The sequence below is a fragment of the Mustela putorius genome, unplaced genomic scaffold, assembly GCF_011764305.1.
Source record: "Mustela putorius furo isolate JIRA1106 unplaced genomic scaffold, ASM1176430v1.1 tig00000275_pilon_pilon_pilon, whole genome shotgun sequence".
In the NCBI taxonomy this organism is placed as follows: domain Eukaryota; kingdom Metazoa; phylum Chordata; class Mammalia; order Carnivora; family Mustelidae; genus Mustela; species Mustela putorius.
Genome location: NW_025421341.1, coordinates 13,454,544 through 13,473,384, shown reverse-complemented (window position 1 = coordinate 13,473,384; position 18,841 = coordinate 13,454,544). Strand labels below are relative to the sequence as shown.

Here is an 18,841-nt window from a genome sequence, read left to right as displayed (position 1 = left end):
CTCTTTAAAGTTTTTTTGGTTTTGGGGGGGGTTCCTAATATTGTAAGAAAAGGTATCAAGCCATGGTATGGAAGAAAAGGGCTTAAAGACAGGATTCCTCATGAACTCCTAGAGATAAGCAACTTTGAAAGCATAATTTACCCTTTCTAAAATTCAAGAAGGAAAAAGAAGGGAGAAAAGAATGAAAACATTTCCTGAATAGATTCTAAGCAGTGATAAATTGGGAAGCCAAACCAAGTAACAAGAACTCAAAAAGGAAAACCTTAAAGTATCTAGAAGGGCAGACTCAGACAAAAACCCTAACCATATAACTAAAGCCACAAGTCCAACAGCCCAGACCCTGCAATGGAAGTTCAGAGTGACCGTGCCTATACACTCTGAACTGGCAAATGGCTTTAAAGCAGTGAATGCAGCATTTGGGGAACTACGCTTGGGGATTTTTGTTCTTAGCAACTACAAATTAAAGACTATCTCTAAACATGGGCAGTGAAGCAAGACAGTCATTCATGCATATGTTTCTACCACTCCCACATACAATTTTCAACTCTACCGAAAAGCTCAACATACTCTCCTCTTAATTCAATAGAGATCATTTAATTTGGCTTAAATTACTACCTTGATGGGTAATGTGCCTGTTTTAATAAGATTCTATGCAGAAATACTGACACTGGATCAAATCCAAGCATAGTTTTATTTATCAATGATCACTGACAATTTTCAGGAGGCTTCATGCCTTACAAAAAAAGGAATTAGTCTCTGCTTAGAGTGAAAACAGGACTGTAGTTCGCCCATCAGGTTGCTCACACTAGAAATCTACCTAAGCTCTCACTGTAACCAAATCAGTATCTCTGGAGGTGGGGGGTCAGGGTATCTCTATTTGCAGTGAGTTCCTGGAGGGATTCAGGAGCACAGCAAGTTCGAGAGCACTGCTAGATTGACGATTTTTCAAAATGGGATGATCAATGACACTGGGAACACATGCAGAACCTACTTTAAAAGCAGCCCCACGTTTTCCTTAGCCTCACACTCCCACACCCTTAGAATGAATGAGAATTTCTAGGGGTTGGGCTTAGGAATCCATGTATTTAACAAGGTCCACAGGGGACCCTGATGTACCATGCACTTTAAGAATCAGTGGACTTCAGAATAAAGATCAAGCCCCTAAATGGGATACAAAGCCCCTTGCCTGCTTTCTCCGGCCTCATCTCCTTTCTCATTTTGCATTTTAGGATCTCAGAGATTCCTTAATACACCAGGTTATTTCACCCCATTCCTTTGTGCTAGTGCTAGAAAGAGGCCTCAGGCCTGAAGGCAAAGATAAAGGTGAGAAGGATAAGAGAACACCAGTGATAGTGCTACGGCTCTGCCCTAGAAGAGAGAACCAAGTTTTAAAATGCTAGGCCTCTGGAAGGACTCCCGTCTATTAGAGAAACCTTGTCTTCCTAAGATGTGGCAGGTCAAAGGAGAAAGGAACCAGTACCCTATCATTCTGTTGGTCTGGAAGCCTGACCTATCCTTTCCCTTCCTTCTCATCTCACGAAATCCTATTATCCAAATCCTAATCATCATCAGCCCTGAAGACCTTACCCAAACTTCCAAAATTTCACCTCTAGAGCAGACACTGCTAACTGCTCCTTGCTATCCACTCTCCTTCTCTCCTATGATTAGGGTACCCCAACTCATTGGCTTGGTACAAGTCATTGTCTGCTGAACTTCACTGTTGAACAGATCACATTACCTTTTTATGTGCAATATTTTTGGTACAAACAAATCCATTGACAACCACAGAATCAAACTTCTTTCCACCTGGAATCTAATGAAACAAGAAAACAAAACTCAATGCTACATTATTAGAATCCAGTCAGATGGATGCTCTTATTTCCATTTTTTTTTATTTTAACTATATATAATCAAATCAGAACAGAAAGTTCCAGGATATAATTCTTCCCTTCAACCAATAATTACTGAGATCTAGCATGACTATTTTTCCACCTCCCACTCTCTACGGTCTTACCTGGTACTCTAAAAAACCCATATGACTGACCAAATTGGCAATTAAAACCATTACTGAATCAAACGTCACAGGCAAAAAATACATATAGGACTCCACTATCTAAATAAGGCAATTATCCACTGCTTTTTCTTAGAATATTGACAGTAATCTGTGGGAAGAGGTCTTCTCATAGATGATGTGTCAAGAAAAGGGAAGCAAAAGGAAACCACCTTTGGTTGGTTTCCCAACTGCATTCTCACTTCCTATGGGTGGCTTCTATGACCCCTAAGTGCACTGCTAACAAAGAGCAGACAGATAAACCACCACCCCCCCTTACTCAGAACCCCTTTTAGATTACCATTAAGAGACAAATTACTACCAGGCCCACGCCACCAGTTCCGAGCACTAGAAACGCATTAGCAGAGCTCACTTTTTTAATATGGACAAACTGACGGATATCCATGTCATCGTCCCGGTTCTTGACATCAGGTCGGACTGTCTGAACCACCTGGCAGACCAGTGACACGATGATGTCCCTCCAGGATGGTGACAATGACTCATTATGGAGCAACTGCTGGAGTAGTGCCATCATGTGGTTATGATTAGCTGAACTACAAAAATGTCAGAAGAAAGAGGTTTGCAGTTATTACTGCCAGAGACAATAATTCTGAAGATGCAATAAGCAGTCTACAAACAAATAAGCATAGGAATTATGGCTCAAAGACAAGATCTTCCTAAGCCAATCTTATTTCAAATATCTGTACCTTCATGATTTTATACATGAATGAAATCTGTGAGTATCTTCAATTAAGATAACCCCTTTAATTCAACGAAATGTTAATACATAAATTACAACTGGGACAGACAATCGCAGTTTAGGACTCTTGTTTTATAAGAAATTTCATCAGAACAGGCTTTATTTCCTAAGTAATCTTAGTATTTTTGACTTTATGAGGAAGAACAACTACTCGTATCCCCATCAAGTCATTGAAAATTATAAAAATGGGAGATTAACATCCAAAAGCCCCCTGCCTTACAGCAACCTCTCCATGGCTTGTTTCTCTCCATTCTCCTCCCTCAGCAGCTCCAGGTTGTTATGATGCCAGCCCAAAGGTGTGAAAGGCAGCTCTTTGGATTTCTCCTCAACTCGACGATTAAATAAGGATTCTGAGTGTAAAATAAGAAATCGTACTTCACCATTATGTTTTACGCCATGCTCTTAATAGATTTAGAAAGCGCCGATTTATCTTTTTAAGTTTTTAAACTCAGCCAATTCAAACTGTTGGTACAAAAAGGCAAGGACATGTGTAAATACACAAAAAAATCAAGTGTGAGTTCGATTTCCAATATTCACAACCATCAAAATCAGAGACAGAACAGGGAAAAGCAAATTCACATAAGTGACTAGCATGCTCAAGCCAATAATTATAAATATAGCTTCTGAAAAAAAAGAGATTTTTACCGTCCTTTTACTTCACTGGGGACATTAAAAAATAAGGGGGCTGACTTTCCCTGTAAAATCACAAACTAAAAACTGCATTCAACAGAACTCTGAGTGCTGGCAGAACGACACGTGACAATGTGGGTGCTGAACTTTAAAGAGGAAAGCTCAGCCCTGATACGTATGAACCAGTACACAACAGTGTAGACAGTCTATTCTGATAATTCTTTATAGTGTTTCTTTCTCAATATTAGAACAAAGGCCTTTTTCAAAGCAAAACCTTTACAGATCAAACCCAAAAATGAACTATAAAGAAATATTAAAACATGATAACAATTTACATAAAATTTTATAAAATCCTTAAGTTTTTAAAAAGAATGAAAAGGCATCTAGACAAAAAACAGATTATATCAAAAGCTTTGCAAAAAGGAGGGGGGACTGGATGGCTCAGTCAGCTGAGGGTCTGCCTTTGGCTCAGGTCAGGATCCCAGGATCCTGCAATCTAGCCCCACATCGGGCTCCCTGCTCGGCAGGAAGTCTGCTTCTTTCTCCCACTTGCCCTCTGTGTGTGTGCTCTCTCTCTCTCTCTCAAATAAATAAAATCTTTAAAAAAAAAAAAAAGCTTTGCAAAAAGGATGCTCACTATGTAATTACTGAAAAATGTGACTAAATAAATGGAAAAAAGCAGGAAATGCTTACAAAAATTCTCTAATCTATCCCCCTCTTAAAGCAAACCAAACAAAAAAACTTTCAACTGAACAGCACTACAAAGCATGTGTCCACAATACAAGGTACAAAAAAATTACACATTTTAATTATGTAAACAGCTGGCCTATATAAACTTCTAGTGGAACCAGATGTTCAGAGATGAATTTAGAAACACTGCTAAGTTATGAAAACTTAACTGAGGTCTAAGCTGTGGAGTGTTATGAACTACTTAAGAATGTCCTTACTCCACAGTAAGCTAAGTAGGGAGGTGTCAGAGAAGGCTGTCTTCTTCTCTAGTGTCTTGTCCCCAAGAAATCAATCGGCAAAGTTAGTTCTTTCTCTCTTCTCCCCATTTCTCTTTCCAATTGCACAGGGCAGGCAGGGTCCTCAAATGGACGAGCTCTCCCTGGGGGCTTCGGGACCAGTTTCAGAATTCTTGATGATATATATATCAATACTTAATTTTATATTCATGATTTGGAAGGCATTAAACTATGCCTTTCAAAGACTAAAATTTAAATTCTATAAAAGCTTTTAAACAGTTGCTTTTCAGATCAGAGATCTTCTCTCGAACCAAGTCCAAATTTATATTCTTCATTCCCAACATCCTCAGAGTTACTCTACATATAAAAACTGTGTTCCCATGGTACTAAAATAACCAAATTTGTTTTCGGTACTTGTCAGGTGCCCTTCAATATGCGAAGCCCTAAGTACACCCTCACAAGTAAGACACACTGTCCCATGTACAGCTTTTGATAGAATTACCTTTGATGAAGGCGTCACTTATTGAGAGTTGTTGTCCTCCATTGTCAGAAATCAAATACTCTGCATACCAGGGAGAGAGCAGAGGAGGAAGAAAAGGAGAGACTTATGACTGCAACATGCCAGCGTAGTTATACAGAGAACACACCTACGCACAAAGTATGACTCATACTAAGCCCAACACTGCCCAGCCAACTGAAGAAAGCTTTAGACTAGAATGCATCATTATACTTAATCCATCACTTCAAACCAAACTTAATAGACTTGAATAATAACAACAGAACCTTCAAGGAGTCATGTCAGATAATCCTTAACAGACTGCTTTTCCCTTATCAAAGCTGAGCCAGTGTATGAAAATTGAGATCTTCAGTAATTTAGGTATGACAAGCCTAAAAATCTACATTATTTTTCTCATGTATAACAGTACGATTTCACAAATAACTCTGTCTCTATACAAAATAGTTTATAGAGAAGCCACCTGAAAAAATAGTGTTTTTTTTTCAAATTTCAGACTATACACTACAAAAAATTAATACAGAAGCGATACTGGCAGGGAATAAAGATTTAACTCATCAGAATTTTTATGTGCTTTTGAATTAGGGTTTTTCAAAATTCTAACCAAACACTGCCAAATAGTTGCCATAACTGAACATGGGCTGTGTTCGTTTAGAATTTTAGAATATTACTTTTCTCACGAGTGAAACTTATTCTTTACTTCCCCATGAACTTTTCTTTGCATCTGTGACCAAGCATAGCTCAAGTGAGGCTCTTTCTACTATGCAAACAAAACCACAATGTATTTTAAGCCTTTTAAAATAAAGGTTCTCCAAAAAATTCTTTCCAAGTAGATTTCACTTATAACAAATGAGCTTCAGAAGTTGCTATGTTTATATGCCAATATGCTCATCCTTTGAAGAAAAGCAGAGAAAAAGTTTTACATTGGAAATTCAAAGTATACGATGCCGAATACAATAAATCAAGTATGTGGACAAATAAAAACAGATGTTGTACCTTTTTCCCACACCTCCTGCACAGAAACGAATAATGCCAATCTGTTTGTTCAACCAACATATTGGCTTTACGAGCTTTACTTTTCATACTAAAGATTAAGTGTGTCTGTGTGTGTGTGTGTGTGTAAAATGATTTTGAAACATACAGAAAATCCTATATCCCCTTCACCTACATTTAACAATTGTTAACATTCCATATCTGATTTCTCTCTATATATATGTATGGATTTTCCCTAACCATTTGAAGTTACATACCTCATGACCCTTGACCACTAATACTTCAGCATACATTTCTCAAAAATGAGGACATTCTTCTGTATAGACACAATACCATTTACAAACTTAAGAAAATTTGGACCATGTCTTCAAAAAAAGAAAAAAAAAGAAAAAAAAGAAACTGACAGTGTCTTCATATGATGAAATTCGTGCATATTCTTCAAATTTATCTAACTGTCCCCAAAATGCTTTAATAAATTTTTTGCCTCAAACCTGGATCCAATCAGGTTCATATGCTGATTTCCTTTATTCTCTTTTGGTCCAAAGCAAACCTCCTACCTTTTTACTTTGTTAGGATACTGAATTTTAAAAGAACCCAGACCAAACGTCCTGTGGAATGTCCCATTTTCCCGAGTCAGTTGGATTGTTTCCATTTGGTGCTGTTTAACTTGCTCCTATAGCTTTTCCTATACATGGGAATTTAGATCTAGAAGCTTACAAAAACTATATGATTCTCACTTCTCTAGGTTCTACACACTAACTTAATCAAGAATGGTTCAGAATCCTGCTGATATATATGTATTTTAGTTGTACAACTCTCCAAGTTTTACCAGTAGTGAAAACTAATCAAGCAAGAAGATCGTAATGTTCCAGTTTTACAAGTTTATGAAAATGTAGGGTTTGCTTGCAGAAGATAAAAACACCAGATTTTTAAAAAAAAATACAGATATGTCAATCAAGTTTAGAAATCCAAATTTCCTCAGCCCTGGAAGATAAAGGATGATTCCTAAGAAAATATTTTATAAATATTACCTTTAACTTTCAGGAAAAGATAACCACCCATTCCCATTTACACTCTAAAAGGAAGGATAACCAGAGGAAGAGGGTATATCACTACTCTTTCACCTCACTACCAGTTGCCTCTGACAATCTTTACTTTCTGGTAATCAGTGTTAATGTTAACTACAATGCAGAAAAAATACATTATTGTACTTCAACTTCACCAGAAAAACAGAAGAACCATTCTTGTTAGTATGCTAAAAACTAATAGGAGAGAGCTGTGAAAGCCAGAAACATTCATTAAGGGATTCAGAAAGGCCTTAGATTTTAGAGTCTCTAGGTCGCATAGGGCCTGTATGCCCTACAGCCTAAACTATGAGCATGCCTTTCCTGTTCCTATCAGGTTACTCCTTCAACATTTGGCACAACCATTACACAAAGTACATGTTATATTAACAGTGACATCACGAAGTTCTTACATTCACCAAACACACGAATAACCTATGCGTGCTTTTTGTAGACTCACAGAGACTCCAGAACCTGTGCTTTTAAAGGCAGATATAACTACTGCCTGTAACTTCCTCCTTAACATATTTCAAGTGTGAAATTGTCCTCTTTGTGCACAAGGTTACTGAGACCATCAAATGTCTTATTAACATAAAAGACAACAGTCTCTACCAGTCTCCTGAGCTGATAATCTCATACCACCATAAAAGAAGGAAATGGGATTACTGTGGAAAGATGTAATTTTAGTTAACCAACGCTGGTGCCCAGTCACCACCAATCCCTTTTCTAAATACCACAGAACATCCTCTGAATTTTTTTCTACAATTTTACCAACTTCCAAAGTCAAATCAACAACCTATTTTTTACAAAATTTTAATGCCTCTGTCACTACAATCAGCTAAACCCCCTCCTTTTCTTTTTAGTTCTCCAAAGATAACAAACTCTGGCCCCATGATCACAGCTCTAAATTCTTTCAATAGTCTGGTATATATTTTGCCTGCACCTGGCCAAAGACTTATTTAAAATAATCAGGTATTCTCTAACTTCTCTTCATCATCTTGGACTTTACTTTCCTTTTAGTCATATACATTCTTTCCTGATAAAATTGTCTTGATGGGGGCAAGGAGGAGAAGCTTCAGTTAAGATTATATATCACCTTCCCCATATTACTGCCCTGATTTTCTTTCTTTAAACCACAATTTTAAAAATCTTCTCTGAGATGTTCTCGGCATTTATTCCATCCATCAATGCAATCTGGACTTGTGCTATCCTGTCATTTTTATTTTTTTTTAAGTGCTGGCCCCTCTTTCAGATTCATCCTCCTATAAAAGTTACCTCTCACAATAGTCTCTCTATAGACAATCTTTTTAATGGGTCGAGAGCAGGGACACCTCGGTGGCTAAGATGGTTAAAGCCTCTGACTTCGGCTCAAGTCATGATCCCAGGGTCCTGGGGTCGAGTCCCACATCTGGCTCCTTGCTTGGCGGGAAGCCTGCTTCTCCCTCTGCCTACTGCTCTCCCTTCCCGTGTTCTCTCTAACAAATAAATAAATAAAATCTCTCTAAAAAGTAAATAAAGGGTTAAGAGCAGAGAGGTTGCAGAAGAGTCACTGTGATTTTTTTTTTTCCAACTGTGGATGCTTCCCCTTTAATTTTCCTTAGGGATACAATTTGAGATCGTACTGTACAAATGTCAGTATTGAAGTTCTCTGTTCCATTCCATTCCAATATTAGGAAGTCAAGCACCCTGAAGCAAATTGTCTGACTGTGCTCAGCAGTCCGTCTTTTGCTATTATAAATACTATGATGACAGGTTACTTTCTTCACCGTTTTCATAATTTCCTAATCTTCCAAGACACAAAATCATCATGTCAAAAATGTATTTCACGATCTACTTTCAGCAAAACGAAACTGCATTGCCAACACGTGTCCAAAGGATATCCTCCATCATAAGAGGTGCCAGCTCTGACCCATATCTGTCACTTCTATTACAAAAGCATCACCCAGTATGCTCCAGGGAACCAGACTAGAGTTCATCTCACCCAAGTGTCCCATCCACTCCACTGTCCTTTCGTACTCACCACACTCTCCACCACGCTTACCATTTGTTTTGCGGATCCCCATAAAGACATGTCTCTGACTCACGTTCAACACTAGGCAAGTCTCCTCTTTCACTGCATCCTCTCTAAATTTCTATTTTTTAATAGGATATACCTTTTTATTATAACTTTTTGTTGTTTTAATTTTATTTAAATTCCAATTAATTAACATACAGTATAATATTAATTTCAGGAGTAGAATTTAGTGATCATCATTTACATAAAACACCCAGTGCCCATCACAAGTGCTCTGCCTAAATACCCATTCCCCACTTAGCTCACCCCCTGCCCACCTCCCCTTCAGCACCCCTCAGGTTGTTCTCTATACTTATGTCTGTTTTATGGTTTGCTTCTCCCCCCCCCCACCATTACTGTAACCCTTAAAAGCTTTTTTACCACATCTTGAGGATAATGGTTACTACTGACAGCCATTAAAAATTTGTTATAGAAATGGGAGTTTGTTCCAAATTATTTTAGAATAGATGTTTAGGTTCAAAAGCTTCTCTTTTCTGACCATATCTTTAGACTCAAAATAGGAAGTGGCAAGGAAATCAGACAAGCATTTCCAATCTAAGGAAAGAATTCAACTTTAGAGGGCTGTTAAAAATCCAAACTTCAGGTGAAATCATGGAATAAATGGTTTCATCTTTATAATGATTTTTTAGTTACTAGAACATAATGAAATCTTACAAGTACTTACTTACTTATGTATTTTTTATTTATTTCCTTTTACATAATTCCTCTCTAGGGCTAAAATTTAATTTGGCTGTTAGTTCTTTCCAACAGGGTAAACCTCGAAATTCATTTTTAAAAAGCATTTCATATATGATCTCACTGATATGTGAAATCTGAGAAACAAGACAGAAGATCATAGGGGAAGAGAGGAAAAAATGAAACAAGAAGAAACCAGAGAGGGAGACAAACCATAAGAGACTTATAATCTCAGGAAACAAACTGAGGGTTGCTGGAGGGGAGGGAGGAGGGCGGGAGGGGGTTGTTCGGTGACGGACATTGGGGAGGGCGTGTGCTATATGGTGTGTGCTGTGAATTGTGTAAGTCTGATGATTCACAGACCTGTCTCTCTGAAACAAATAATACATTATATGTTAATTTAAAAATGACATAAAATGAAAATACAAAAATAAAAAGCATCTCATTTTTTATATACTGCTGTATTAGATTTTGGTAATGATTTATTTTTCCTTTTTATACCAAATGTCTTCTGAATACGGTCATTATTATTTTTGAGTCAGTAGAATAAACCCTCATTTAAGACAACTAAAAATAACAAAATAACAAATTCACTTTGTATTACTCAGAGAAGAAACCTTTTTCTTTAAATACAGCATATACACACAAGCATATTATTTGCTGGACAAAAGAATGATATTTTATTTATTAACAAAAGAAAATATAACTACTGCGTGGCCTGGGAATACATGTGAGAGTCTGATCAACACGATCTTTCCCTGCAGACAAACATCTGTGAGAAGCTTCATCATGGTTAGAAACCATGCAAAAAATACAATGATATCAGGAAAGAAATGTGCATCTTCAGTCTGTTCTTTCCATAGCAAACATTTTAAATCATAGTAGAAAGATGTTTTGTATTGTGTGTTTCCCCCTAATACAGTTCAAGCACCTAAAAAGGTTTAGTGAAATACTACATTACTGGTTAATAGCATAAGCAAATAGGCTTTAAAATGTTAAATAAAGAAAGAGAAATGAATAAAGCAGAACATCCATGTTATAAATGCAAAGAAATGCCACCTTGGAAGTTGCACATTATGCTAAGGGAAGAGCAGTAGTAGTAGTAGATCCTTTTAAAGATGTAGTTCCTTTTAAAGACTACAAGCTTTAAATTGGGTGTGGTGGTACTGCGGGAGAAAATGAGAAATAAAAGGAACCAACCAAAAAAAGTGTGGGGAGGCGGTGTGGGGAAAACGAGAAAGGGGGAACAAAACCCACACCGAATCCCTTCCGCCACATGGGACAGGGAAGCCAGGAAGACAGGCTGGCATGAGATCGTGTGGCCCAGCTCTCCAGCCTGTGCCCAGATTCCAGATGGTGACTACCTCCTACCTTTTTGGTCAGCAGGGTGAGGGGGCACATGTGGGTACTTGGAGGGCTTCTTGATATGGAAGTTCACGTTGTCCAGCTCCACGTTCAGGCTGATGGAAGCGGCTGAGTCACTGTCCACTGTGGACTGGAAGCTGCTGACTGATGTGCGCTTGCTAGGACTGGCAGAATCTTTTAGTGTCAGGGAGGGGAAAGAAATATAGGGAGAGGAGGGGAGTAAAAATGGGTTTCATCAGGGTATTGGAGGAAAGGAGAAAAATGTTCTTTTAATAGACAAGGCCAATGTGCAATACCAAAATGGATACAGTATTTTCATGTACTTCTGTGGAGACTTAATAAAAATTGGAACACATTAAATATATGATGAATTTTTAAGATGGAGAAATCTATTGGAGGTTCTGCAGAGAGAGAGTCTGATATCATAGTGAAGAGGTGAGAAAGTTGTCTGCTGCGATATTATTAGCTCAGAGTTATTTTTAAGCTGCTGCAAACTACAGCCTATGGCAAAAATCTGAAAACGCCAGTAGCCTACCAAGTTGGTTTCTTAAGAAAATACTGTATCTAGAATGAAGATTGCTATCAGAGGTTTACATTTAGTTGGTGCCATAAAACTTAAAGTCGATTGTTTCAACTAAACAAACAAGACACTCATTTATCATACATACACAGTAATGAGTCACAAAAATCAAAATATTAGAAAGTTTAAACTCACTAGTCAAATTATCGTCACCTTCTTCAGCTATCTGTTCCGTGTCACTGTCATCGAACTTTATGTCTTTAAACCAGGATGGCTCAGAGTGACCTTCCACAGAGTTTACTGAGTCACTGTCTGGAGAAGGGGTCTCGGAGAATTCTGTACTCTAGTAAGATCAAGACAAGATCCAAGTAATTCACATTCAGTGGCAGCTTTCAAAGGCAACACTACAAATAAACTCAAGCCCAATATTTCTACAAAGCTAACCACTGAATAAATTTACATACAAATAAGCTAATTGATAAAAACTAAGTAAACTGGCATTAATGTTGATAATTCCACTCTAATAATTATAATTGTCACTAATCAGTAAGTTTAGGCAGCTTAATATGAGCAAAATATAATACACAGATTTTACAGTGTTTCATTTCATGCTTTTTAGTCCTGAGAGTAAATCTGGCTCAGAATTTATTCTAATCCTGTGCCAACACCAGGACACAGTCTGGAAAACAACTGTTAGAGTTTAACAAACAACACCACACCAGTCTTCTTGGTCATTTGTCTTTTCTAACCTTTTGAGTTTCCACTTTAATTCACAAAAGTATCTAAACATTTTATTTATTTATTTATTTATTTAAAATTAACATAAACCAAAAGTGAAAGCTTATCTTTTTAAAAAGTTCTATTTTAGGGAGCGCCTGGGTGGCTCAGTGGGCTAGGCCGCTGCCTTCGGCTCGGGTCATGGTCTCAGGGTCCTGGGATCGAGTCCCGCATCAGGCTCTCTGCTCAGCAGGGAGCCTGCTTCCCTCTCTCTCTCTCTCTGCCTGCCTCTCTGTCTACTTGTGGTCTCTCTCTGTCAAATAAATAAATAAAATCTTAAAAAAAAAAAAGTTCTATTTTAAATCACTTCTATTCCCTAATTAAAGGAAAAAGATATATACATCATCGTTGTTTTATCACTGCTATACAATTTAATACTGGTAATGTGTCAAAATCTACTGCATTGGTGATACTTTTTCTATCATTTCATTGTATACTCTCTCTTGGTCCTGAAAACACAGACATAGTGAAACGGAAAACCATTAAAGGTAAATGACAGGCAACTATATCACCACAAGGTCCAGCTTCAGAAAAGTCAAACCCACTGGAAACCGTCTGATTCGAACAGGCTTTTCATCACCCCTACCAACCAAGTAAAAATGTTTGTAACTTTCAAACAACAGGGAAAATGTATCTCTGTCTAATTCAATGACTTTTTATTCCCACCGATGAAGACAAGACTTCCCAACTCGTCAGCGATGACACGGGAAACTACCTGCAGTGGTCTGTACAGCGCGTACTCATCCCTGAAGAGCTGGTCGTGATGACTGACGCAATCCAGCCAACGTCCATCGACCATTGCTTGTCCGATGGCTATAGCTTGTGCCCTGAATGAAGACCAACAAAAATAAAAACTTTAAAAAGTCAGAGTAATTTCACAGGCACAAGATGAGACGCAAATGGAATTTTCTTCCATTTTGATCAGCTGGAATTACAAATGGTCGGTCGATAGGTGAGGGGTAAAACAAGTGAGACTTGAAGCTGAATTGAAAGATTTTGCCAGATACCAGGTAAAGGAGAAGCTGCTGGTAAGGCAGTCCTAGCAAAACCTAATTTTACTTACAACAAACATGTAAGAAGTGCTTAGTACATGCATATCTCTGTCCTCACTATAGTAAAACAAAATGGTGAAACTAGCATGGTTCCTGCCCTCAAGGAGCTTATGGTCTTGGTAAGGTAATACCAAATATTACAAATATATATATACATATATGTACAAAATAGATACTTAAACATATACGGCAATACACAGACACTTAAGGTGCGCCCTGGTGGCTCTGTCGGTTAAGTGTCTGACATGATCCCAGGGTCCTGGGATCGAGCCCGACATCGGGCTCCCTGCTCAGTGGAGAGTCTGTCTCTCCCCTTCTCTCTCCATCTGCCTCTCCCCCTGCTCATGTTCACTCACACTCAAAGAAAGAAAACTTTAAAAAATAATAATAATACATAGACACTTAATAGATGAAACAGACACTCAACACAGGGCACTTACACGGCATTTCACAATTTATAAAGCACTTTAGCCCATATTATCTCATTTCATCCTCACAGCTTCTTCACAGCACCTATACATACTCCTCACACTGAAACTGAGAGGTCCAAGGTTCAAAAGAGATTAAATAACTTGAGTAAAAGCATAAAACTAAAAAGAAATACTGTCAAAACTGGACCCCGGGGGTTTCTACTCTCTCTTCCTACTTACCTGTTTCTTCCCAGGAAAGGAGTAGTTAATCTAATCAACTAGAATAGCTTAGGGACATGCTGCCTTGAAAGGCAATAGGGCCTGTCCATCTCTTTCTCACAAATGATTCCTGAGCCAAGCAAGACACTCCAAGCGGGACTTAGGAACTCAGTTCCATAGACTGCAATGTCCAGATCAGAGAACAGTAGCAGAAGAATCCACTGTGATCTCAATACCTAGTTACCTTCCCAAATCCTGCTTAATCAGAGAGCTTAGTGCTGGGAATTACTGCATACTTCTGCTTATAATAGGTAAGGTAAACTGTTCCCCATTTGCTCCTTGCATCTCTTTACTACTGGTTAAAATGCAGAAGGGAGGAGGGCTGAGTCATGAGTACCCTATGCACCAAACGCAGGAACCAAACAGAACCCTAGTCTTAAAATCTGCTGCCCTTCCATCTACAACAACATGGCCTTATTCAAAATAAAGCAATAAACAATATCAAAAAGTCTTTCTTAAGATCACATTACCTCGTAGCAATGTGTCCATTTCGGATTAACCAGTTGACTAACTCTTTTCCCACAATGCAATTGGGATGCGTTCTCAGCCAATAACGATGATCCTGAAACTCCATTCCACTACTGTGATGGCAGATTTTCTTCCACAGGTCCTTTAACTGAACGCTGTCCTGAAATCACATTATGAACAAATAATTACTCCTGAGAAGGATGCTATCACATACCTTTGCAGATTCTTTCCTGTGATTTTCAGATGCCTAAAAGGAAATTCAATACAGATTGTCAGAGCCAACTCACACCATCTAACAGAAATAACACATGCATGGGGAGTAGCCTGAACTCAGGTTAATCTAATTGCAAATGTAACTTTTTCTCTTAAAACCAACTATCCCAGGGAACCTCGGAGGCTCAGTCAGTTATGCAGCTGCTTTCGGCTCAGGTCATGATCCCAGGATCCTGAGATCGAGCCCCACGTTGGACTCCCTGCTCAGCAGGAAGCCTGCTTCTCCCTCTCCCTCTGCCACTCCTCCCCACTACCCAGCTTGTGTGCTCTCTCTCTCTCTCAAATAAATAAAATCTTTAGGGAAGAAAATAAAAACAACTACCCCAAATAATTTTTCCCAGTCCATGGCACATATGCTCAGTCTCCTAGTTATCAAAGTACAAAACTGCAAAATCTCCTCTTTGAAGACGGGCAAGGGAGAGGGGAAAACAGCCAACCACACCAATCCATTTCTTGTAGTCTTCACTCCAGCAGCTTCCCACCTTTCTGACCTGTACCCAACAACTGCCAAGTGAATCTTCCTAAAGGAAGGCCTTCAGTGAATGACTCCCTGCTCAAAAAAACTCCCAACATTGCTCAGCACCTGGGTTCAAATCTAAACTTGTAAAGGGTGAACTTGCCATGTTCCACGAGGTAACCCCAAGTAACTTCCATTCTCATTGCCCACAGACTCCAGCTTACTCTCTCTCCAAACCTCTCCTAACTAATAAATCCTACTTTGGTGCATGGAAAATGCTTATTTTCACCTCTATACTTTGTCATACCTTTAAATAAGAGTTGCTTTCCTCAATGCCTGCCCAAATCCATCCGTTCTTCAAGGTCCAGGCCAAACCCTTCAGTTTAAAGCCCTCACCACTAATGATCTTTCTATCTCTTATCAATAAAGTATTGCTTTTTTACTATTAAGGACCGGACCATCAGCCTCATTTCTACCTTTTGAATTTTAAGCTTGAGGACAGGAGCCAATTTCCATTTCTTTGAGTCACTCTTGGGACTAAATACAATATTTTACACTTACATAAAGTCTATAAACAACTGATAACCGTCTCACATCAACATACAGTAGAAAGATATGCAAAGCATTCTGTGTGTATGAGAAACATATTTCAAAGTTTAAGAACAATCTGGGACCTAACTAAACGTTCAGCTCTCTTACTATGTAAGCACCTCAAATCTTACCAGATGAAAGGGATCAAGAAAATATTAATACAATATAAGAGTACTGAATGCTTCACCACTTTCTTAGGTGATCTTAATAAAAACTCAAGATAATTATTTCCTCTATTAATTTATATGCTAACTGGCTATTGATAGGTCTCTTAAAAATAGCAAAGATACTAGACCAGTACCAGAAGAATTTTGCGTTCATCCTCAGTGGTCTCTGTCCTAACATAGGTTCGGTTAGCCTGGGGACTGACAGATGTCTCATATGAAGATACCATAGGAGAACCAGATCGATCCAGTGACAGGTTAGTAATGCTAGCTGATCTGGAAAGAGAAACAAAAAAGTGAATACACAGTTGTAAATTCTTCATCAATAAATAAAATTACAGTGAAAATTCATTTTTAAATAAATGCTTACTGGGACTCCTGGGTGGCTCATTTGGTTAACTGACTGCCTTCGGCTCAGGTCATGATCCTGGAGTCCCAGGTTCAAGTCCTACATTGGGTTCCCTGCTCAGCAGGGAGTCTGCTTCTCCTTCTGACCCTCTGCCTTCTCATGCTCTCTCAATCATTCTCTCTCTCTCAAGTAAATAAATAAAATCTTTACAATAAATAAATAAATGTTTACTTGCCAACATTAAGGGTACTTTTAAATGTAATTATGATGGTTACGTATGATATCATCTTTGGGAGAAGCTATTTCAGAATAAGTGAAAAAGCAAAGCTGCTACGGAGAGATTACAGGAAAGCAATGGTAAATATAGTATACTTACCAGTAACATTTCAGAGGAAAAGGATATAAACTTGTTAAAATGCTGAAAACTAGTGTTATTGTTTTTGTTTTAACTGACAAATATGAAGAATCAGACTAAATGCAGAAATAATCTTGCAGGGGTCCCTGGGTGGCTCAGTCAGTGAAGTATCTACCTGATGCTCAGGTCATACGAGGGTCCTGGGATAGAGCCCCAGGTCAGGCTCCCTTGCTCAGTGGGGAGCTTGCTTCTCCCTCTCCCTCTGCCACTCCCCCTGCTTGTGTGCTCTCTCTCTCTTACAAATAAACAAATAAAATCTTAAAAAGGAAGGAGGGAAGGAAGGAAGGAAGGAAGGGAGGGAGATAAGGAGGGAAAGAATTTTGCAGATCAGAAACAGGAAACTTTGGCCCACTGACCAAATAGTTTTTGCATAACCAATGAAACAAGAATGTCTTTAGATGAGTATCTATAATGTTCTGGTAAGAGAAAACATTAACTTTTGAACCCCAGCTAAGCAAATGTTATCCCCCCCAAAATAATCCCTTTCTTCTTATTAGAACTGCATTGTTATCCTCAATCATACTTTGAATTTGATCATAAAAAAATGAGTGAAAATTTGTTTCCTCTCTTAATATATTATTACTTATATAGCATCCTTAATTTTGCCCCTGGGCAAAGTTACTAGATAAATGATTTGTAAGTGGAATGTCAATAGCATCAAGCAAGCTTTTATTTATTTAAAAACTGGAGATAGAAATTTTAGTTAGCTTCTACTTTGAAAGAAATGAAACCAAATTCTAGCTTCTATATAAACAGAAGCTTCTACAATGAGTTAGGCAATAAACTCATTTAATTCTCACAGCAAGGGTGTCTGGGTGGCTCAGTGGGTTAAGCTGCCTTCAGCTGAGGTCATGATCTCAGGGTCCTGGGATCGAGCCCCCCTGCATTGGGCTCTCTGCTCAGCAGGGAGCCTGCTTCCCCCCTCTCTCTCTGCCTGCCTCTCCACCTACTTGTGATCTCTGTCAAATAAATAAATACAACCTTTAAAAAAATAATAATAATTTTCATAGCATACTATAGAGTAGGTACTACTAAAGCCATTCTACAAATACAGAAATCAAGAATCAGAGATAAAGTTATTTTTCTAAGGTAACTCGACTAACAGCCAGGCTGCCTCCCATTCAAAACCAGGTGCCAACTAAAAAACTATGCTCCCACTGCCATGAAGATAAAGATAATTTTAAAATAACTTTGGGGTGCCCGGGTGGCTCAGCCAGTTGAGCATCCAACTCATGGTTTTGGCTCAGGTCATGATCTGATGGGTCATGAGATCAGACCTGAGACAGGCTCCACACTCAGTGGGGAGTCTACTTGGGGATTCTCTCCCTCCGTCCTTCCCTCAACTTGTGCATGCACATGCACATGTGTGCTCTCTCCCCTTCCCCCTACAAAACTAAATAAATAAATCTTAAAAAAATAATTTAAGAAATTATTCACAGGTCTGTAACAGGTTTAGCAAAAAGTCATTCTTAATAGCTTATGAGAAAGCACTGTTATCAAATAAATAATAAAGATTTTTCAAATAATCATTTATTTCTTAGCATATTCTTTTAGTGAATATATGTCTGACTCCATTAATTAAAATCTCTCTTCCGGGATCCTGGGTGGCTCAGTTGGTTAAGCAACTGTCTTCCGCTCAGATCATGATCCCGGATCCCGGCATCGAGTCCCACATTGAGTCCCACATTGAGTCCCACATCAGGCTCCCAGCTCCACGGGGAGTGTGCTGCTCCCTCTGACCTCATGCTCTCTCTCTCAAATAAATACATTAAGTAAAGAAAATAGAAACTCTTTTCCAATGATTGTATTATCCTGTGTTTTGCTTCTCTAACATTCTAACTATCCCTACACATAACCTAATATCCTGATATGGCAGTAACAAAAACAAAAAAAAATAGTCACATTTGCTGTCAAATACTTTTTTTTTTTTTAATAGATTTTATTCATTTGACAGAGGCAACAGGAGAGAGCACAAGCAGGGGGAGCAGCAGGCAGA

The 18,841-nt window shown here is 38.4% G+C and overlaps 1 protein-coding gene across 6 annotated transcripts in view; it reads right to left on the bottom strand.

The window, feature by feature from the left end:
* Positions 1-18,841, bottom strand: part of PIKFYVE (phosphoinositide kinase, FYVE-type zinc finger containing) — a 78,633-nt gene that overhangs the window by 38,698 nt on the left and 21,094 nt on the right. For 4 of the 6 annotated variants that reach the window (XM_004764279.3, XM_004764278.3, XM_004764277.3 and 1 more), the window contains exons 8-16: positions 16,219-16,357; positions 14,599-14,756; positions 13,103-13,214; positions 11,806-11,953; positions 11,097-11,264; positions 4,908-4,967; positions 3,031-3,160; positions 2,424-2,604; positions 1,739-1,813 (exon numbers count right to left, since the gene is read on the bottom strand). In XM_004764279.3, the coding sequence (XP_004764336.1) occupies positions 1,739-1,813; positions 2,424-2,604; positions 3,031-3,160; positions 4,908-4,967; positions 11,097-11,264; positions 11,806-11,953; positions 13,103-13,214; positions 14,599-14,756; positions 16,219-16,357 (1,171 nt within the window). Of the gene's footprint in view, positions 1-1,738; positions 1,814-2,423; positions 2,605-3,030; positions 3,161-4,907; positions 4,968-10,381; positions 11,265-11,805; positions 11,954-13,102; positions 13,215-14,598; positions 14,757-16,218; positions 16,358-18,841 lie in introns of those variants that run through there. The other 2 variants (XM_004764280.3, XM_045078668.1) reach the window with 2 other exon arrangements.